Source organism: Chironomus tepperi, unplaced genomic scaffold (genome assembly GCF_022539635.2).
Source record: "Chironomus tepperi strain 1889 unplaced genomic scaffold, CSIRO-AGI_Ctep_v1 contig_445, whole genome shotgun sequence".
Classification (NCBI taxonomy): Eukaryota; Metazoa; Arthropoda; class Insecta; order Diptera; family Chironomidae; genus Chironomus; species Chironomus tepperi.
Genome location: NW_027226567.1, coordinates 7,569,471 through 7,593,582, shown reverse-complemented (window position 1 = coordinate 7,593,582; position 24,112 = coordinate 7,569,471). Strand labels below are relative to the sequence as shown.

At 33.8% G+C, this 24,112-nt stretch overlaps 1 protein-coding gene and 1 long non-coding RNA gene across 4 annotated transcripts in view; both read right to left on the bottom strand.

Moving 5' to 3' along the window:
- The window catches only part of inaD (inactivation no afterpotential D), an 83,578-nt gene extending 74,141 nt beyond the window's left edge, over positions 1 to 9,437 (bottom strand). For all 3 annotated transcript variants that reach the window (XM_070650224.1, XM_070650225.1, XM_070650226.1), the window contains exon 1: positions 9,180 to 9,437. In XM_070650224.1, coding sequence (XP_070506325.1) covers positions 9,180 to 9,182 — 3 coding nt within the window. In that variant the 5' untranslated portion in view covers positions 9,183 to 9,437. The remainder of the gene's footprint in view (positions 1 to 9,179) is intronic.
- A 2,016-nt stretch (positions 9,438 to 11,453) lies between these two features.
- Positions 11,454 to 12,809, bottom strand: LOC139098145 (uncharacterized). The gene is made up of 2 exons (XR_011545151.1): positions 12,674 to 12,809; positions 11,454 to 12,353 (listed from the first exon to the last, which is right to left on the bottom strand). It is a non-coding gene; the product is annotated as an uncharacterized lncRNA (long non-coding RNA).
- Positions 12,810 to 24,112: the final 11,303 nt, after the last annotated feature.

The window sequence follows — 24,112 nt, the reverse complement described above, 5'->3', positions numbered from 1 at the left end:
GAAACCCCGTCGAATAACAGCATCCGAAGTTGCTTTCTTCTGCAGGTTGCCCCCTTCCATTGTTGCTCCTTTTCAGAAGCCCTAATCAGATCCCAACAACATGTAATCGGCAGTGGCACTTGATATCCAATTATCCTATCTGCTTTACCGCCATGTGAATAAAATTTCAAAATTTACCGGTCAGGATTAGTTTGACCTCTATTCAACTCTCTAATTCATCCATTCAAAACCTTAAATTTCCCACAAATCTACATCAATCACAAACACATATATCTTCACACGCAAATCCATTATATGGGAGTTAGGGTTGTGTGTCTAATTAGAGTCATTTAACATTAACTTTCATACGAGCACATTTTAATTGGCTTTCAGAATACACACATACAATTCCTTCAACCCATTCTCATTTTCTTTTATATTTTCTTTCATTTTCATTTTCCATAAAAGCAAAGTAAAGTACTTATGTCGTGAACACATTAGTGCCATGAAGAAATATATAGAAGTGTGATGAGATTCCTTTTTTTTTGCGTACAAATTACCTTCCTCACACTCCATCCACGTGCATTGAATTAAGATCTCATTTAAATTTCATAAGAGTTTTAAAATCATTTCCTTGCTTACAATTTTCCATCTTCATGACAAAGTTTGGATGGAACTTGCATAAAAAAATTGGGTAAAATGTTGGTTGGGTGCTAATACTCAGTTTGGTGTTAATTAAGGAATCCCAAAATGGAATTCAATGTTTTGTGCTGTTTAAATATTCACGAATTTCTCAAATTCACACGAATTCCTTTTTGTGCTCTTCGATTAAGATTCTTTTAAAGTATTGATTTTATTGAAAGTTTTCAAAGCTCTTTAGATTTCCATCCTTTTTAACAGAATATGCTGTGTTCAATCTTTGACCCTGAATTGATGAAATTATCATCTCATTCCATCAATAGAGAACAAAAATGCGCTTTGAGTTTTCCCTCCTTAAAAAAAAGTGTTATCCTTTCAATCTTCAATCTTTGTTGTGCTGTTTTCAAAATAGGAGGGTGATGCTGTGTATACTTTGTCTGTATGAGACAAATACGTCCTGTCTGGACGTAAGTAAAACTGCATTTCAATCTGTTTGTTTGTCTAAACTCGTTCGTCTTACTGAATGACTGCTTTTATGTTAACGTGAGTCATAATGACTCGGTAGGGTAGTTAGATCGTCGAAGAGAAAGCAACGTGTTGGGAAAAAAGGATTTCCCGCCACATCACTTTTGATCTCGTTCCTATCGAATGACTTCAGCGCATTTCTATCCCTTACTAACTGAACTGAGCTAATTATAAGCAGCTAATTAGGAATGGGTCTGCAGTCCAGACTATGGATGCATTTCTTGCCTTTTCTACGTAGTATGCTCGAATAGACAACTTTACATAACATTCAGTTAATAACTAGACCTAGAGTGGGGTAGTCTTTTAGTCTATGGAACTTTCCGGACCCGGATTAGACCCACTTATGCAAAAATACGTTATATCTAGTTGATGGTAAGTTACCATCCAGTTGATGGTAAGTTACCATCCAGTTGATGGAGAAATTGTCACTAGTCGATCGTTGGTCAAGTGATTACCTGGACGTTATGTCAAATTGTAGACTAAGAATGACTTTCGGATAAGTAAGCAACATATGAAAGCATTGCATTTGGCATGCGGAAACCGACGATAGAACCAGTTTTAGGGGGCATCTGAGGGAGGCCATGGATCACAGTTGATATGTACTGCCAGCGAAGTAAGTAAGTAAGCAACATATGTAGCTCAATCATTGTATCTTTGTTAAAAATTTAAAAAATGCGCTACATTACGTACAATCATCATCTAATTTCCGTCGTCCTTGCACAAAATTTTCACCCTCAACCGTACTTATCCTTCATACAATACTGTATATTTATTTATTTATATTTTATACAACATGAAAAAATAAGAAGAGCACTCACACACAATGTCTTTCATCAATATACATTTTAGCCATAGATAAATGTAGAGACCAAAGATATGGATAAGGCACAGATTTAATAAATGATGAAACTACAGTCGTTTCCTTGTAAACATATTTTCCTATCATCCTTATTCTATTCCTTCTTCTTACATCAAACAAACTCATAGTTCAATCATTATTCTGTGCAAACTGGCTACGTTACATAGACAAATTGTTAAGAAATTCTTACAACTTATCATGCCCGAGTGACACAAATGTAGTAGAAAGTGTTTGTCATGGAGCTTTTAAAGCTCCACTAAAACTCTTGTTTGATACCAAATGGAAGTCGCCTATATTTAGCGGTCATGTGAAATCCACATGGAGGCAGGGACATGGAGACAAGGGACATGGAGACAAGGGACATGGAGACAAGGGACATGGAGACAAGGGACATGGAGACAAGGGACATGGAGACAAGGGACATGGAGACAAGGGACATGGAGACAAGGGACATGGAGACAAGGGACATGGAGACAAGGGACATGGAGACAAGGGACATGGAGACAAGGGACATGGAGACAAGGGACATGGAGACAAGGGACATGGAGACAAGGGACATGGAGACAAGGGACATGGAGGCAGAGACACAGAGGCACAGAGGCAGAGACACTGAGACAAATGCACGAAGACTAGTGCACCGAGGCGGATGTACGGAGGCAGATGCACGGAAGCCACGACAGATAAAGAACTGTAACAGAGCTCTCTGACACAGCCTTCAACATTTCTGTCGTTCGGGCATAACGAGATGGAAACTAGCTTGTCATGGGAATTTAATAGGACAAACTTTTGAATTTTAAATGAATAATTATGAATGATAAGTTTCTGTAACTGTCACATGATGACCTTGCCTGAAGAATTTAAAGGAAAAAAAAGTCTCATGCAGAGCATTTTCATCGGAAAAATTATAGGAAAATTTTTTGCTTTTCTTTCTTCAATTACAAAAAATTTTCTTTTCAAACAAAAGTTTAAGTCTCTTAACGAGGGAGGAGTGAAATTCTGATTACTGCCATAATTTTGGGTTTATTGAGCTGGGAAATGAACTTAAAAACTTTATGTTAATCAGTATATGAGTTTGATTTAAATTTATTCGTCGAAAAATGGAAAGGAAGTTGAAGGATGAGTACAGCATAAAACTTTCTAGATTTCGAAAGACTTTTAACATTTTTGAGAGATATTCAGCACATTTCAGGTACATATATAAGATTAAAAAACTTTCTTGATGCAGTTAAATTTCAATACTTTTTTGCAGACTCTTCAAGTGAAACTTTTTAGAACAAAAAAGAAACTTTTATTCTCTTACTTCCTGTTTTATTTCAATCAACCTCTTATTGCATTTTTGAAATTACATCAACAAAATTTTATTTTTTGGTAATGGATTTAAAGTTCTGTATTGTAGGATTTGTAGGTAATTGAGATTGAAATCGAGTTAAGTTGACTCTAGTCGGCTAGAGTTTTAACGTATTTTTGAAGAAACCTCTGCATTTGCAAGCCTATTGCCAATTTGCAATGCAAATGATGGACGCCAATAGAGCCAGTTTCAGGAACCATCCAAGATAGGACCTTTATCACTCCCAAGTGGACCAAAAGCAGTTAGAACTAGTCATCAACTAGACATTAATTTGCCTTTAACTACTTTTAACGTATTTTTGTCCATTCGAGACAATTGATCTGTATAGTCATTCAAGTAAATTAGATAATAATGTCAATTTAATCGACTGGCTGTCTGGATGACTGTATGAGGCCTGAGATCTCAGCAACCACGCATCATGGATACCCTGAGTTTGAATCATCAGCTTAGTACCTCCAAGTAATTGACTCATTAATAAGTTTGGTAGATTAAAATCACTTTAAACCATTATCAAGTCGACTAGGAACTTTGAACTATAAAGAATGGCTATCTGTTAGATTTTTTTAGTAACCCGAATTGCACATGGCGTGAAAAAATCAGAAAGTTGTGTTTCCAAGCCAGTGTAGGTTTTCCCGAAGTCTCGGTTTCAAATTTCAGTAGTTATTGGTCTTAGTCTCTTGTAAACCTGCGTGACCTTAGCGTAAGGGCGAATTCTGACAAATTAGATTCAAACAAAATGAGAAATTTCGTCTAAAACAATAGAGATTTTGACCCCAATGATATGTCCCTGCATCCTAATCTCCCACCAATCCTAACAAATCTCCCACACATCCTCACAAAAATCCAAAAGCACTGAAACCCCAACAAAAAAAAAATTCAAAATAAAACATCATAAAGTGATGACATAAAATATGTATATACACACATATCACAATAAGGAAACAGAGACATCAAAACCAACATCATATAAGCTCATAATTTAAATAACGATCTCAAAAAAAGAAAGCTCATCTCAATATGAAAGCGTCGTAAAGCGAAAGCAAAAATGTGCGAATATTTTTCGCATCTTATCGTAAATTTGCAGAAAAGTAACGAGAGCACCAAAAAAAATAAGAAATGAGAATCCCATCAGATATATTATTTGAGAAGGGAAATAACCTGTCTTGAAGAAGCATAAAGAAGCTTTAGTGAAAAGTTTTACAAACTTGATAATTTTGAGAAAAGTTTTTTATCGGGATTTGTGCAAATGTGACGTCACACTAAGGCAACAGATCGATATTATGGGTTTGGAGTGTCATCAATTTCAGATTAGATTGTTTGTGAATTATGGCAGCCTAACAGACAATGAGCATGGCCACATGAAACTGTATTGGCATCCCTAAAAGACTAATCGTGATCAAGCCTGTAAATAGCCTGTATTAAGCTAGTTAATAGTCTAGTGATGGTATCGAAATATAATGTGAGAATGTTCATAGTCCAGTATGGACAACTTCACAAAAAAAGCTATGCAAATCCCTTAAAAAGCTACTAAACATCACAATCCATGCTACCCATCACTTATGATCACCCCCATCCCCCACAAATTCATTTGATCATTTAAAAATATCAGCATGTTGATAAGGGAAAAATTTCTCCAAAATAATGATTCTCCGAACGGATGAAAATTGAGTCAATTTTCGAGTTACGATGTAGATTTTTTTGATCCTTTTGGCAAGTGAATGGCATGAGCCATAATATTCAGTATTTCAGTATCGTACAGTAATCAGGATTAAGCAAATAAAGCTTGACTGACACCCCGTATATCTATGAATAATTAATTATCATCCACATGTATTGATTATTAGCAACATGACTGATTTTTGGTTAAAGGGGTTGATTCGCAAGCTTGACTTTCGTTATTTACATGCCAAATATTCTAGAATTTGCTAAAAACGTCATTCAAACTACATTTATATTCTATCCAGAAATACCAAAAATACACAACACAGCAGCCCATCATTCAACACTGTGTAAACATGAATTTGACCTAATTCCAAACCCCTGCTGACAATACCATGATTCCATTAATAAAATAATTCCATGCCTTAATATTTTTTTCGGTGGTAAAAGCACAGTGTGATCAAACTAAATAATTGACAGCAATAAACTATAAATGTTAGTTACATCCCACGTCAATGAATTATTTACAGTCTGTAATTGACGAATATTATATGAGGCATATTATTATAGTATATCCATTATCAATATTTCAATCTAAACATCGTCTGACTTTAGGTTATCATCAATTTTTGTGCTTCTTGTTAAATTTTGTAACCGATATACACAAAAAAAAAGGTTTAGGAAGTAATAAATTGAAACCATATGTAATCGGATGTACCCTTTTTTGTCCTCATTTCATTCCCATCTTTAATAATTTTTTTTTCATCCTCAAAATAATCCTCAATCCCTCAATGGATTATAGAGATCAATAATCTAATCAATCGTCAATAAATAGTAATCAAGTAATTCCATTTTTTTCATATTTCGTCTTTTTATTCCAGTTGTGGACAACCTGTGTGCTGCGGTACACCTTGGTGGTAATCCTCAACCGAATCCACACAGATCATGCAACACAGCACACAGGTTCATGGCATTTTCAATAAAGCGTACCGCATCACAAAGGTTCCCCACTCCTGCTATATCCTTTCCATCTATACACAATATCCATTTTTATTTATTGTTAGTAAAAAATCAATGCTCAAACACACAGACATATCACAGGCATTTACAAGTTTGTCATTCATGTCGTAGATTCAATCCAGTTTAGTCCATATACATCCTGCTTTATTTATTTTATATTTTTTCATTCCAAATTGCAATGCTTCTCATTTTATACATGAATGGTTGTATATGTTTGTCATTTACACGACTTCTAACCCCACATTTTCATTTCTCACACACAGTCGTGCAGTCATCATCATCATCGTAGCCTCCGAGGGATGCAAATAAAGGAGGCTCCGCCTAAGGAAGTCTTAAGGCTCTGGGAGAAGGAAGTCTTAAGGCTCCGGGAGAAGGAAGTCTTAAGGCTCCGGGAGAAGGAAGTCTTAAGGCTCCGGAAGAAGGAAGTCTTAAGGCTCCGGGAGAAGGAAGTCTTAAGGCTCCGGGAGAAGGAATGGACCCAAATGGTTCCCTGAGTCGAAGTTGGTCTATGGCGGAATGGTTTAGTACTCCGGTACATAATTGTTCCTACAGGCAGTAATGTCATCAAAGGTTCCGATCCCACTATGACCTGTAAGTCTACTGAGTGCCGGGGTCTGGCGCATCCTCACTCGTTAAGCCGCGAATCGCCCTAGCCAATCCCTGGTACTCAATAATCTCAATGGTCTCAATGATCGAATGAATAGCTAAAGGTTTCATGATTCCGTGACGGAGCCTTATTATCTGTGCCACCCGGGATTCTCGTCATTATAAATGTCAGCATCTTCATAATCATTTTGCAAGTCTTTTGATAAGACATTTTTTTAATATTTTATTCAAAAGCAATTTAAAAAAAATGAACACAAAAAAAATTTTGTTATTAAAATTGTAAGGAATTTGTAAAGCAACTGTATGCTGTAAGGCGCACTGATCTGAACATTCCAATTCTTATATTAAATCATCCGGCACATGATTTAAAGGTCAAGGTCCCCTAATCCAATTTTCTAGAGAGACTATCATCAAGGTGTAATATAAGCAATCATAAAAAAAAAGTTTCAGCAATAACATTTGTGCTTCATATATTTTTATTGCGTATCAATATTTCGTATCTGTCCTTCATATTATTTGCCATAACTCCCCTCATAATACGTCTTTGAAAGCTTAGTCAATAAACTAATCCATTCTGTTGGACGGAAACTTTCGCTCTTTTTTGGATATTGCGTGTACATATTTACTAAATAATTTTTTTTGTCAGTTCCGGCATGAAAATTCTTTAGCCAAATGATCAAAATCCATGGGATATTTACTATTGATGACGAAAAATGTCAAATGACAAAGCTTATTTTGAAGTATTTTTTAAGCATATTATTGAAAAAAAGTCAACAGCAAATGTCCAACAAAACTTCCGACAAATCTACAAAAATATTATTTACTTAAAATTGCAGAAAAAAAGCACAGTTCAGTAAATTTAAGTATGCTTGGAAGGAATGATTTTAATAGGGTACTGTAGATATATGCATGGGATGTTTGAGATGCTAGAAAGTTCAATTTTTTTTTTTGGTTTGAACTTAATGTTGGGATATAAAGTTGATACATTGAATTTGTGTTGTGGAATGGTAAACAGTTTCTCTAGTAGGAAGGCTTTTATTTGAGTTTTATGTCTGGTGCTAAGGATGAAAAATTGGATTGTGACGACATTTGACATTCAAAAGAGATTGACATGCAACTAGATGAATGAAAAGCTGTATACTCAGGTGGTTAGCTTCTATTTTGGTACCAAATGCGTCCCAAATTCCCTAGATCAAGAACTACAGGCTAGCTTGAAAAGTCTCCGTCAGACTGCCTCCGGATGGCATCCAAATGGCTTTTAAAAAGAGAATATCCAAATTTGATAATAATAAAAGAGCTTTAAAAGCTCTTTGATGGACCCTTCTTCATTTATGTCGCATTGGTAAACCACAGGTTCCTTGAAAGTGTAGTGACAGCTGTTTTCAACACATTGGACATCTTCAAGCCCCAACGAAACAAAATGATTTGGTTCATTTATGTTGGAAATCTGTCAATTACGATTGTATGGTCCAATAGTATGTCTAGTTTATGTCTGACCACAATACCGGTTATTGGCGAAGGTGATAAGTTCGATTCTCGCCCAGAACGAACAAGACAAATCTTCATAGATTAGTAAAAAGTGAGACATACCATAACATGCCGCCTGAATTCATTTGTATGTCAAAACAGTTACTTCTCAATAACAACCCCATAAATATAAGCAGGAACTAGTTATTGAATTATAAATAGAGACACATATACATTCAACGCCTTTTCTTTTATCGCTTTCAACAGAATATGTACTTGTAATACCTACAAAGGGTGAAATACCATACAATTTTGGATATAAAGTCATTAATTCAACATCTCATGTTACCTATCATAATGTTAAGAATACATTTCATACACTTTTATGCTTCTATGAGCCCCTACGCAAAAAAAGTTATGTTTCTTCAAAGAATAACCGAAAATTGCCAGACAGAAGTAATAAGTTCATAGTTTCAATTTAGGATATGGAACTACTTATAGAAATTTACAAATTACACAAGGAACTCCCACAAAAGTTTTCCAATTTGTTCTCAAATCATTTGCACATAGCCTTAAGTCTTCATGTTACAGAACCGGAAGTATCCATTAAACCCCTCCATTGATCAAGACATAAAATACTCGGAAGAACTTGTAGTAATCAGTAAATATACAAAATAATATCTCAATCAGTGACACTTAATCCCATTCATAATCCAAATGGACACTCAGCCAAACAAACACACTTTAATCCCATGACCGACATTCTTCAGCATGTATATATAAAAAACAGATATAATCACTTTCCTGTGACATTAATGAATGAAATCTAAACATTGCACAAAGTCAAAGACTCTCCTTTCATATCCCCCATACACATAACCTAGAGCAATTGAGCTTAGACAGAACTAAATTGTCGTAAAGAGTGGGATTGTATGCGCGCGTGACACCAATAAGAGGAATCCTTGGAATCCTTGAAACTATGCACACACAAAAAAAAAATATATATAAAGGCACACACAGAATGGGAAAAAAGGAGATAGATGTGTACGAGAGAATTAAAGGAACTGACTGACTTACCATGTTCTATTTAAAAAGTTGAATGAATTAGATTTGTTTTAGACATTTAAGGGTTTTTAAGATGATTGTAGACTAATAATAAGCACAGAAGCAACAACAATAACAGTTCTTGAAATTTATTTCACTTCCACTCTACTTCACTTCTCTCTTTTTAACTTGTTTCTCTCAGAAAAAAAAATATAAGAATATGACAATAAATCACGCTAATGCTTATTGTTAACTAATAACTTTATTCTGTTCCTTAATCACACCACTTAATTCACAATTTAATCATCGTACCGAATTAATTAATAAAATAATATTTACTTTTACTCAGTTTTTTAATCCTTCACGATTGAAATTCTTACTGTATATAATATTATTTGGATATCCATCCGAAAAAAAAAAATGTGAAAATGTTTGATGAGGAATGAAAATAACAAGGATTTTAGACGATTTCTCCGTTTTTTTCTTTTTCTCACTCGTTCTACTCGTTTTGTCGTGTGATGAAAACAAAAATACATTACAGAGTTGTCAGATATGTTTTATTCATGATTATTATTGTACTGTGTTACAGCATAAAGCTTTATGAACGAGAATCTGGCAATAAATTTACTTGGTATAGTCGTGGATTTGTTAATAATTTATGTAACAAGCAATTTCTTGCTATATTTCTATCACTACTTTGTCGTATCCTTAAAAGCATCGTTGCTACATTTTTTATGAAGAAAGCTCATCTCTGGCTGTAAAATTGTGACATGCGCATTAAAATTCGTACACGAGATTGGTTTGTGTCTTGGCTAAAGTCGTATAAAAGGCAATAAAAAGTTCAAATAAGCCATTCATAACGAATCTATCGATATTTGCCTATTTTCTTCTTCCTACACACATACCAACTCACTTTATCTGGTCAATTAGGACATGATTCTATCGTTCATTTGTTGATGTATTTCTTATAACAATCTGTTGCTGTTCGTGGACGCTTTTTGAATATTTTTAGTTGTTTCATTACACAACAAACAAGTTTTATAAATTTAAAGCTACGACTGTGTAAACATTTTGAGAATCTATGTGATCATTTACATCCGATAATTGTATAGAGAATCTGTATTTACTTTTGAAATTTTCCCCAATTTTTTTGTATTTGTCTTTTTGATTTTGATTGATTGATATGGCTTGGCTGATGAATTGATTGAGTTAATAAATTAATTTCCAATTTATTCGTGACAATGATAATAAATTCTTGAGTGAGGCTTTATATATTTTTTTATAGGCTGATGAAAGATTTAACGCTGCACGCGATGTTGTCATGTTTAATGAATGCTGATGGTTTGAGTAGACTTTTAAATACACAATGATTATTTTGAATGAGCAGATAGTTCTTTGATGATGAATGATTTATCATGAATTAGACTTGTGGTGGGTTGCGGCATATAAGTTGTCAACCTCTGAATTATTGATTATTCTGTACTGTCTGTATGACTTTCAGAATGCTTTTGATTACAATGTTTATGAATAGATACTCTCGAGCGACACCTGGATTGGATGTGTTAAAAAGGACGCAGGAAAAAAATATCCCGAACTGGCTGAAGGTTTCGAAAGAAAGAGCAGTCTTCAGACATTCCGTATGCACTGCAATGGGCCCTCATGCACCCCAACCAAGGAAGTAAAGTAAGACATAAATGAAGAAGGCTCCACTACGGAGTATAAAAAGCTCCGCTAAATCTCTTTTATTATTATCAAACGGATGAAGCCTAAATTTGTCCGTCAGGACATGGGGAAACCTTTTTCATTAGTTTTGCTCGTGGCTTTTACGTTTGTTCTATCAATATCAATTGCAGGATTGTCTTAAAGCTCTCAATTTGATTTCTTATGCTCTTCACTTCTTGCTCTTGGCTCGGAGTACGCTTTCATGATATTCCGGTTCCGATATCGAGAAAGCATAGCTCATACTGAAATCCAAGGAGGCCAAAAGCTCCATTTTCGAGTTGATCTTGTTCATTAAGTTAAAGTACCTAAAGTTCTGAAAAGCAACATATATAGAAGCAGCCTGAAATAAACCCAAAAAGCACAAATCAACTAATCGATCATAAATACGGTCCAGGGCCAGTTTGACTCTGGTCCAGGATTCGATTAAAAGTCAGTTTACATCCGGCAACACTCCAGAGTCACGTCGGTCTGGTATTAGATTTTTCATCGATTAATCTACTTGTGCTATTCAATAAATCTGATTCTGATGGCACCTCAGGATGTCTGTGAATCACAATTAATCTCTACATCTGAATAATTAAGTCATTATTTATTTAAAAACAATTTTTATTCCAGTCAAACTTTTCCTTATACATTCTGTGCACAAATTTTCACCTAAACTTACAAACACTTCAGTAAGCTCCTATCTAATCCATTTCATCCATTTTTTCATTGCTGTAAGCCACCCTACCTCACTCCTGAATATACTTCCTCAATTTCTCCATTCTCTCAGCCAAACTTACAGACCTTGCAAGTCTCAAATTATCATTCAAAAACCTTCGAATTTTCTCACTTAAAGTTTTAACTTCAATTTCAAGTGCAATTAATTCATCAAAAATTCTCATGTATTCCGTGTCCTGACAATACATTTTTGTATAATCCACAACCTGTTGCACAGCAGATTTACTATATGATCCCATTTTGTCAATGCACACATTCATGAACATGTCAATGTAAATTAATTTACTTAAATTGTCAAAAACTTTATAATCGACTTGAAAAATTTTATTGTGGAAGACCCAAAATCCAGCAAGGTTTGGATTGAAGTCAAAAAGTCCCGCGTCAAGAACTTCAATGTCATTTTCCCATAAATCAAGTGAAACTAACTCTGGAAATGGCTTTAGATCCGATTGATGAATTTCCTTTATTCTTCCACTTTCAATCATGATTAGTTTGAGATTCGGAAAGAATTTTTGCAAATATTGTGGGAAGTATTGTATAGTTTTGTTGTTAGCTTTAAATCCAATGACATCATTGTTGGTCTTATCAAGTTCGTGACTTCCATTCATTGACGTTATTGTAGCATCTAAAGGAGATGTTATATTAAGGACATTTGTGACTTCACAATGGTAAATCAAGCCAAGAATATTAAATTTAGTTGTGTAATATTTGCAGTTGATGTCCAAAGGTGTTGTGGCTTGGGACATGTGCAGGAGGATGGTTAAGCTGTAAGGAAAGGAATTTGAAGTTTTATATGAATTTAGGACATGGTTTGACGACCCTGGAAGGCGCACGGCAATGAAATAGACGAAAATCCAGCTCCAAGCCAGCCAAACTCTAGTTTCAAGCAAGAATCGATCAAATCCGGCTTAATGGCAGAGTCAAGTTGATCCAGAACCGGATTTATGGTCATTTGTATGCCTAAAGTTAACTTGGCTCTAGCTTTAGTCCAGATTTCATCAATTCCGGCTTGAATCCAGAGTCTCGCTGGTCTTAAGCCGAATTTACGGCCAATTCTACGCCATCTGCTTTCCAGACATACTTACAATATTAATTTTATCATCATTAAAACTGTCTGAAGCTGTAATTTTTAAATTTGCACTTGTAGACTTGCAGACTTAGTTGAACAGACTACGAATAATGACTAAAATAATATTTAAAGGCGTCGTCAAGAATACCTCAACTTATCAGCGTAAATATTTATTCTAAAGATTTGTGCAAATTTTTCGTATGAAAAGTAATAAAAAATTCACAAAGATAAAGTTTCGACAATTCACGAGTTTTTATGACCTTTAATATTTTGAGAATTTTAATTTAAAGTTTTTTTTTTTATTTTTTTGTTCTTATTTGCAGAGATGATTTCGTGTGAATGTGAATTATGAAGATGTCTAGAATCAGAAGTTTCTCATTTTGAATGAATTTTATGGTTCACAATTTCATCTACTTTAGATTTTGTTATTCACTAAATTTGAATTATTTAAGGTAGATTCTCGGTAAAATTTGATTGATAATATTTTCAATTTAATCTCAAATTAATTAGAATAATTTCTTAATTAGACTTAAGATTAGGGAAAGACACTTTTGTGATAATAGCTTCATTTGGCTTGACTCTGGGGTGTACTCAGGGGCCAAAGTTGGTTACGGGTAAGAGTGAAGCCTCCCTACCCCTAACATTCTGAAAAAAATTGCAATTTGGGATTTTCATGAGAAAATCCTGAATGCAATTTAGAGGTTTTCAGGAAAAAATCATAAGAAACCAACCAAAATAATTGTGATCCATGCCAAAAAATTTCAATGCTCGCCCCCTATCAAAAAATGCCTCCTAATGCCACTGACAGGGTCCCTACTTTGACCATATCCACTTAGAACAAAACCCCAAATAGCCTTCTAACCAACACTAATTATTACAATAGTGTCTAACCCCCAGTGTCTTACTATAAATTCCTCAATATTTTATTCAATAACTTCAATCTTTTATTCACTCATAAAATCATTAAGGTAAGCACAAAATCTTTTTTTTAAATCGATCAATAATTTTATAAAACTCAGCAAGAGGTTAATGAGTGCAAAATTCTTACCTTATCATCATTATCCTTACCTTTTTACCCACACCCATCTCACAATAAAGAATTTTATTGAATCTATTGAATCTAATTAGCATCTTAAATCAGCAACAACCATCACCAACATAATCTCAATTAAGGAAAACACATCAACCATGTCTTACAATTTTAATCACATGTTTACCTTGTTTATTTTTTGATGATTGACTCTTCAAAACATCTCGTTCGAACAATAATAAGAAGATGTAAGAAAGCATGATATAAAGTCTTACAATCAAGACTTGTAAGTTGTTAAATTTAATAAAAGAAGTCAACAGACATTTTAGGGGGTTATTGTTACGTAAATGACGTCTGCTGAAAGAGGAATTGGTAGACATTTTTTTAGCATATAGGTTATGATGGAAGGTAAGTGGCAAGGATGTGGTGGGTGTTCCAAAATTCCCCAAGATTTAGGGAGGATAGTCAGTAATTTTAACTCAAAAACCCTAACAAATTGACAAATTTCACCCAAAAAACGGGGTGTTACGGTGCCGTTAGGGCAACCTCGTGTCTTTCTGTTAATACAGCACAATAGCGGTACACTAACGGACATATTGTGCTGTCCATATGATGCATTTATTTGCATTAAAACTAGGCACACAACCACATAAGTATATTAGACAAATCACTAACCTGTCCACCTACTCTACCTACTTACTTACTTCGCTGACCGTACAGATCAACTGTGATCCATGGCCTCCTTCAGATGTCACCTAAAATTGGTTCTATCACCGGCTTCCGCCTGCCAATTGCCAATACCAAATGCATCGACAGCTTCCTTCCACCTACTCAAGACAGCTAAAAATATCCCTTTCCTCAAATCCTTCACATCACATCCAAACAATCCCCTAACAAAAATAAACATTATTTTTTTTCTGCTAACTCAATTCGTTGACGAAGCAACAATTGGGTACGAAAATTTCAATTCAAAATTTATTTATCTAAATTCAAAATAAAATATTAACTTAGTATTGGTTGAATGAATATAAATTGAAAGCTTTAAAGCTTGTTTCACTTGAGTGGATGATCATAATCGATTAGATTGGAAAATTTTGAACTTGTTTACTTCATAGAAGGTGCTGTTTTGATAAAAATGAGAGGTATTTAAGGTTAGGTATTGAAATTTTGATAAATAATCACATTGTATGGAGCAGTGGTGGGTAATCTGGGTGCTGTGACACTTTAGTGTGTTTGGAAAGCCATAAATCGTATGTCATGTCCAGTTTGAACCGAGGATTACCACAGAGATGTGACATAATGAATTAAAGGTTGCCAGCCATTGAAATAGAGGTTCAGGGTCAAGTTCTAGTATCAATAACGTATTTTAGACCCTAAGGATTACTTCAACTCAGAGAATCCTCGAGATATTCTACAATTTAATGACATTACCTCCTTTAATCAGTCCCTTTGATCTGATATAATCTGTAAAACTTTTTATTAAATTCTTTGATGTGTGATGAATGATAAAATTCAATTATATTAATTAAAAGCTATCCATTAAGTAAATGAGTAATAAATTAATTTGTATGAAAGTCAATTCATTAATTTAATTTTCACCCTTTTGGATTCTCTTGAAGCTATTTTAATTTAATTAAAATATCTTTTTCAGCTACAAATACAGAAAATAATTTCCAACCATCAAATAGTGTGGCTATAGTGGCAACAAATATTGTTAAAGTTGTTCACTTATCCCAAAAAGTGCATAAAAAGTTTGAGAATCTGTGGATAAAATTAGAGTCTATAAAATAGAGCTTAAAGCATACATGCACGAACCATGTATTCCATGTTATTATTTTATATTTGTTTATTTACCCAAAAAAGTGCGCAACAAGCAGAAATGGAATAAATAAAAGGAATCCTGATATAAGAAAAGAGAAAAGTACAATTGTGATAATAAAATGGCAGAAGTAAAGGAACGACAAGAACTGTTCATAAAATTTTTTTGTTCACTTGTTTATTTTTTATCTGTTTTTCACGTTTTTTTGTGTATTTTATGCCTGAAATCAGAGTTGGCAGGACTCCAACGTGGAGGCGGCTCCACTAAAGTCCGTACTCAATTTTAGGTGACTCTACTGTTATTTGGGAGGCGATTCCAAATTGGAGACACCTCTTTGGACTTTTGCAGTCCAGCCTCCTAAAACCCTGCCAACTCTGCCTAAAAATATTATTATGTTTTCGTACCTAAACTTGAAACAAGAAGAACTGAACGAAAAAGTCTTCCTAAGTTTTAGGAAAAATTTACATATTTTTATTTTTATTGTTGTTCAGCATTCATTTTTATCATTCATCAATATGTAGATTGGTTATGGTAAATTCATTATGATATGGAAAATAAGGTAAATTTTATTGGAATTGGATATTTTTTTCATGAGAAGTGCATGAATATTTTCATACATTTCAATGGTCATAGGGATGAATTCATGAGTATTGTTCACTTGCTTGAAGCATCTTAATATTTTTGCATTCTGGGCAGTCGAATGAACAGGCTACTAAAGAGCTTAATGAAGGCAGACACTATGCGCTTTGGATATTCTAGCAGTTTGGGTATTTTGATGAAATTTTGTCCTTTAAAATTGAACTTTTGAGTATCACGCACTTGTGATATTAAACATTCAAATCTAATTATCCTCTCTATGACTTAGTCTAAAGACGCTAAAATCCTTAATATTCCGAACTGATGGAAGTTCTTGAAGGATGGGGTTCCGGGCTTAAGGCGTACTTTCCGCTAGGCAATGGATCGACATGTGATAGAGATGTCAACTACAAAAATTCCTGAAATAATCTATCACAGAAATGCTGCTGAATAGCGTCAAATTTTAACTTTGTCAAGCATATGTGATGCTAAGAGTGGAGCAAGGAATTTACCATGAAACCATGACATGGCCAGACGGCAACATACATGGTATATCAATGCATTGCTTTTTACCACAATTCATGTGTCACGATTCACAAAAACTGAATTAGAGAAGCTAGAACAGCGAAAAACACCCAAATCCGACTTGGCTTTTTCTGGAATCAAACACGGGTCATTAGGGTTTGGTGGCCGAGACTTTAGTCAGTACGCCAATGCTGTTTTTCCTCTGATTCAGATTAAATTGGTACTTCCGGTACATTTATGTGTGCCATTAAATTTTCTGGATTGAATGTATTGAAAAGGACGCTAGAGTTATCAACATCCCGAACTGGAAGAATTTATCGAAATATAGAGCTGTCGACGTCTAGAATAGAAAACGTCTATCTAAACGCGGCAATAATGGCAATAAAAGCCCCAATCTAACATTCATTGGCACTGATGGAAATTAAGTTTCTAAAAGCCATTCTGAAACTAATTGACGTCATAAAATTAAGTTTTAAATTCTTATAAAGCTTCCATCATCAACAAAGCACCTCCAGCTTCTTATAAATTTTTTCCAAGATTTTCTTAATCCAATTCCTCATTTTCATCCTTCATCTTCGAAATGCAATTTTCCTATTCAACAAAATCCAATCAACCTCCTTCTGTGCCAAGTAAATAATAAAGAATGAAAACTTTTCTTATTCTTCATTTGCACATAGAAGTTTTGCATGAACAGTTTGCGAATATTTCATCATATTGATTCATATAAATTTATATTAGAAACATAAAATTCTATTGTGTTTTTGTGGCAGTATGAAAAGCTTCTCCTTTTTTTTTGTGTGATGTTGTTCTCCGCCTTGACATGTTGCATGCCTTTTCAAATTTTGCTATTCTTCTATCGTTTCACATCAAAAATGGAAATTCCTTTCAATCTTTATTTTTGCTGGTGATGCTTCGTATTTTATTAGTTACACATTACTGTTATCAGCAAGTGTAGACAAGTAATTTTATTATAATGCATGGTATGATATTGTAATATATTGAGTATTGAATTTTTTTGTGGTAGTTTTGTAATAAGGAATTGTTTAGTCTAAGGATGACTTAAAGAGGATTTTGAAAAATTTTTGAGAATAATGAATACTTACTATGCTGAATTGAATATTGAATGATAAATGTGATAGAATTGCAATTTTGAATTGGGAATTGCCAAGCGGTAGCAAGCTATAGAGCTAGATTTAGGTGACATCTAAGAGAACTCATGGATCACAATTGATCTGTAAGCCTTAGCGAAGCAAATATGCAACACGATGCATCATTGTGGCTTAAACAACTGCCACGGTACCGTCTATGCATCTCTATGATTGTCATCTTGACATTTTGTCTTCAGCACAGTGGGATAGAGGAGTCTACACCCTGAGTGGACTAAAATACATTACAACCAGTTAAAGGCAAGTTAATATCAAGTAAGTGACTGGTTCTACCGGATTTTTGTTCAATCGGGAACAATTATGTTGTTCAGCTCAAGTATGTTTACAAGCTACAGTGATCAATATCAGCTGCCAGAAGTAGTTAAGCTCCTACAATGAACAGTAGGCTTCAAGAGCAATACTGAACGATTTCACTTCATTCTATAGAAAAGATGAATAAATATAAAGTCTCCACCTCAAGACTTCATCTCTCACTGCATGTGCCACTTCTCTAATATTAAGAGATCTTACTTCAATCGAATTAATATGTGCAAAATTCATATTTCCCTAAATTACTCATAATGATATTAAGAATTTCATGTTGTGATCAGAACAATAGAAACAATGAAGATTTAAGCTTCACATTTTAATGAACAATGCATTACTTATCGAAAAGTTTTACAAAGCTCCTTGTTGAGAATTTTGCAGGCTTTTTCTTCATATTATAGAATTTGGTATAAGTTACCATGATACGTAGAAGCGTAGAATATTCATTAAAACTACATAAAATTATTTTGTTTGATGTATTTTTTGATATTTTCGTTCCTTTAATTAGTTTTTAAAGTTTATGGAATGCATAGTAACTTGAAAATATAATTCAAGACGTAAAGTTTGCATTGAAGTGTATCCACAGCAGCAAAATTTCAATGAAAATTCTCCCCGAGTGGCACAATGTGGCGGAATCAGCCGTATCGACTCAGGGCACCTTAGCGTCTTCTTAAGAGCTCAAGGGATTACTGTGTGAGCAATGTTACAAAAGTGCTGGGAATAAGGAACTGGCAAAAATTACCTAAAAATGGACCCGGCCTTCAAAGAGCTCTAAATGTAGTAATGGACCATCGAACGTCTTCGCCAAGGAAGTAAGTAAGCAACTTAACGTCATGCCGTTAATACAGCGACATATCACGACATATTATGTGTTCCTGTTCGGGCTCAGCAATCAAATGAACAAGCGCATCAATAACTAAAGTCATCCAATAAAATTACCACAACATTATCGCATGAATTTCCTGGAAAAATCATTCCAATAAGCATAAATTGATCACATTTTATTTATATTGCATTCGATTTAAATGCCAATTCCACCCATGATACCACACATTTGCATTTTCAATTCCAACACAGAAAAATATGGATGCAATGTAAATATTCAATTGAAATACTTTACAGGATGTGAAAATTTATATGTAGTCTGGCCTTAGGTTAATAACATTTTTGGTTATTCTGGGAATTGGAAGCAGCAAAAATATGGAAATGAATTTTATTGGTTTATATCAACAGCTGAATTTGATGTTTAAATAACTGAACTCGATAGTAAATTTCGAATTTAATTACATATTGGATATGCTGTTGAATAAAACTGTTGATATTTGCATTCTAAAATGATGAAAATTCATCTGAATATATCCAATATCTTCACAATTTTAATCAAATAAAAAATGAGCATGGATAAATTGAGTTGAACTTATGTTCAGCATTAATGAATTCATTCAAGCAGTTTATTGAGTTATCGTATTTCAATTTACATTATTTACTCTGAAAATATTCTGAATTCTGAAAATTCCCAAATTGAAGTTTCGAAAATGCAATTAAAAGCACTACAGTCTAATATCGATCCTCGAAACGTTGTTTCAATTGGATAATACAATAACTTCTGAGCAACTGTTACTTGTTAACTATGTAATGCAATAATCCTCGAAGTAATTTCAGACATCCCGGTGCCGTCAGAATAACTGTGCATCTTCTCGTTTATACAGAGACCAGAGACCAAGAGCGTAATCAGAAGAGGGTATTGAGTTTACCAATCCATGAAAAAAGATTCACAGTCCTCACCCCACCTTCCCCTTCAAAAATATAATATATAGCTTTCTGCGCCCCAGACTGAGACATACCGGTGTCCTGGCGAACACGCTGTGCAATTCACAGTACTTCATGAACTCCAAGTTGATAAAAAGTGAGTTGAAGAGCAAACTATTATCTTCAGTCTTATTATTGGATGGCTAGATATTGGACTATTATAGGGATAAAGTCATCTTTAGCTATTGCGAATCCAAACCTCCTTAAATACGCAGCTAACTGTGCGTAATGACTACACTTACCTAATATTATAACTCAGATCTACACGTTTTCTTCTCAAAAATGTTTCATATTTCTTTGAATTCAGTCAATAATAAACTAAAAAAGGAAATTCCCAAGAAATTCCACCCAAAAAACCGATGTAATTTTCTTTACAAATAGAATTCGGAAAAAAAAATTATTTAACAATTTAATTTTAAAAGGCAACATTCCATCACAGCGGTTAGGGATCGTTCGGAAGTGATGTAACGCTAAGGGTAATTGGAAGGGGATTCCTAAAAGGTTCGGGTTATGATTTTATTACAAAATGTTAAGGTAGTTTGAGGAAGGTAGGAGTCTAATAACGCTATGTTTTAAAATTACGTAACTTCCGAACAATCCCATAGGAAATTCCTTTTAAAAAATCAAAAAATTTCCTCATTGAATTATTTTTCCTTACTTCATAGAATATTAAGCAGCCTCCATGTAATGCCTTCAAAAATTACATCAAGTAAAATTGTCTACCTTTTACTCTCGATTAAGAAACCAAGCATGCCAAATGTGCTTTAAGAGCTTGACATTTATAAAAAGGAATTCAACGTGAAGGAAATTTCATTTTCAATTCAGAAAATTTCCGCATTGTCAAGTCATTTTGTTCCCACACACACATGTGTTATACCTTTACTTCCATATTCATTTTGCATTTTATTATTTGCATATATCTCTTGATCATTTGGATTTACTTATGGAAAAAAAATGGAAAAATCTACATTTTCAGCAAAATTACTTTCTTCCCCTAAGCTTCCATATGTATTTACAAATGTTAAACTTCTTCTTCCGATTCGGATTCCGTTGGATGTATTTTGTCAGGATTTGATTATTGCAGATATTAATCTTTTCGTAAAAAAATTAATTATTGCACTAATTCAGTGGAAAAGGTTTTAAAACCAAAAAAAAAATTTAATTCCTGAATAAAGAGAGATACAGTCTACTATAATTCATTAATTTCAACGAGATTCGAACTCTTAAATTTAAAAATTTTTTAATCGAATTGTAATATTTAATTATTTTCCTTAAAATCAAATGAAATTAAAAACTACAATAGGTTAAGTGAAATGCTCAGACACAATCTATACTCAATATCAGAGCTCGAAGTCGATGTTGCATGGAAAAGTCGACTCAAGATTACTCGACTTCATTCAAAATTCAAGTCGACTGCTTAAAATCAATGAAAAACAATCAGAATGAATGTCAAAATCGATCTTAATAAGTCCGAGTAACACAAATGGACACAACTATGTCAGAGCTTTCTTTTAGCTGTGACGAAGCACATGTGTCGCTCGGGTATTAGTGATGAAATCATGTACAACATAAAAATCCATTTTTAGCGCATTTTTGAAACTTGTTTTCAAAAAGGTAGCTTAATAATGCACTTTGTTCGTTCGTTCGGCTGTTCGTTCGGCTGTTCGGCTGGAACGCGAGATCTCGAAAACTAGATATCGTAGAGAGCTCTAGTTTGTTTTAATAGCTTAGTTCTATCGAGTTATTGGGTTATCGGTCATTTAGAAGTTTCAAATCATAGCATAAATACTATAATTAACAGTTTTTCATTTTCATTTACAACAACAACAAAAACAACAACACGTTTTTTCATTGTTTTACAGTGTTTTTCAATGTTTGTCGATGTTTTTACAGTGTTTACTGAACAATGTTTGAATTTTTTTAACCGTTATGAGGTTTGAATTATGAAAATCCGTTAAATGATGAAGTTCTTAAATTTTTGGAAGTTTAATATGGATCTTGTTTTTAAGATCTGGAAATGACCTGGATCTTTCTGGGTCTCGGTTTTAAGGTCTGGAATTGACCTGGATCTTACTGCATCTTGGTTTTTAGGTTTGGAAGTGACCTGGGTCTTACTGGATCTTGGTTTTTAGGAATGAAAGTGACCTGGATCTTACTGGATCTTGTGTTTTAGGTCTGAAAGTGACTTGTTAATCAATTACTGATCGCTGGGACAAAAATGCGCTTAAGTCCCTCGATCAATAACACGAGGACTTTTGTAATTTTTTCTACAAAATTATATTTAAGTACTTCCTCATAAACCTGATGAAATTCATCCTAATCCCTTCCATTGCAATACAATTCAATATGAGAATATAATACTCTTTTTTGTGTGTTCCTGTTTGTTCTCACAAGTTCTATTTGGAAAAATGCTAAAGAAAGAAATTTCTAACAAGTAAAAAAATAGGAAAATAAAAATCTTTCTTCTTTGTTACTTCCTTTACTGTCGGAATATTTGATATGTTTTTGAAAGTTTCTTAGGGTCTTTACGCTACACAACAAAATAATACAACGAGACGTGAGGAATATGTAAAAAAGTAAAAAAAAAGAAAATCGAAGAAAGGAATTGGGGGGAATGAAAGATTTTTTTAGCGAGATTTTTACAAAAAAAAATTGATTGTTCGACGATGATTCAATGTTTATGACATAGGATTCGAACCATTAAAAATTTATTTGCATTAATTATGTTTTCTATTCACATTTGAAATATTAAAGTTTAGTTTAACAACTGCGACATTTAAATTGGGTTCATCCAAGAACCTCAAGACTGCATTTCCTGCATTGTAGATGCGCGAACCTGCAAATTTAGACAGCACTTTATAGTTTGTTCATGGCTACAGGTCTGCATTTTTTGTCTGCAAGCCTGCAATTTTGGACGAACCGTAAAATTAAATACTTTTTTACCAATTACTTACTTCCTGTTACCAAGTTCCTATGTGGAGCTTAGATTTCAACAAACACCTAATTCTTTTATTGGCTCTGTCACCTACATTCTATAAATTCTCAGTCCGTATATTAACCTTGGTCTTTCATCACTTTTCTGTCTAGTAGCTTTTAGCACTCCTAGTCGTCGTTACCCTTGCGGTTTTCAACCTGTTGTCATTCTTTAATCCCTGTTCTGAGTCAAGTAGCTTTCGAAGCTCCTGATCTTCGATTCCCTTGCGGATTGCATTCAAAGACAGTGTAAAAAGCTTGTATTTTTGCCCCAGCAGTGACATTTTCTTCCCAAATATTTCCTACCAAAAAAATCACGCTACGAATCTAACAACAGCAAAAAGCTTAATCCATACCAATTGTAAATGGAATGATGAAATTCCTTCATCAAGTTTCCCAGTTTGAGTGTAAGTTTTTTTTGTTTTCTTTGTTCCTATGGCTTTTATATGCTTCATAAATGGAGTTTTGTATCGTGTTGACGTGAAGAGTGTGAATAAAAAGTTTTCATATTCTTCATACATCCAACAATGAAAAAAACTCATATTGCATTGTTCCACACAAAAAAAGGAAGGTATGGAAAGTTCTCCCTTAGCTTTTGATGAGCTTCATTTTAATGAGATTAATTATTTATTAAATTTTTGCAGCTCAGTAATTGACTTTTTCCTCGTTGCTCATTAATTATGTATTTTTATGTGAGCTTTTTGTTTTTAAACCCTTATGCTGTACATTTTTTTTTTGGGGCTTATCGCTGCGATAATAATGAAGATAAGTTGTATCATTTCGAGTCTCTCTTTTTTTATAAAAATTTATAGTTTGTGGAAACAGTTTTAAAATAGCTATTGTAATTGTTGATGCTGTGTATATGTTTTTTTATAGATTTAAAGATACAGACGTAGTTAAGCTTTAATAAAACTGTTGCTTTTGCGTTGCAAAATTTTTTTCTCATCGTTCCTGTGGATTGTTGAAAGTTTTATGTAAAAGGAATGTAAAGAAAGCTGAATTTTTCAAGATTCTTGAGAGAGTTTTTGGATCTAATTGGATACTTTAGAGAAGAATTCGTTCAAAAATGCAGACTTGCAGGCTTCAACAAACTATAGTTTGGGTATAGTCAAAAATTGCAGGTCTGAGCATCTAAAATGCAGGAAATGAAGGCTTTCGATTCTTGGCCGAACCCTAATTAAAAGCAGTTAGGTCTGAAGGTTCCTGTTCGATATATCGATATATTCTAGGGTTTAGTGACCTGATAACCTA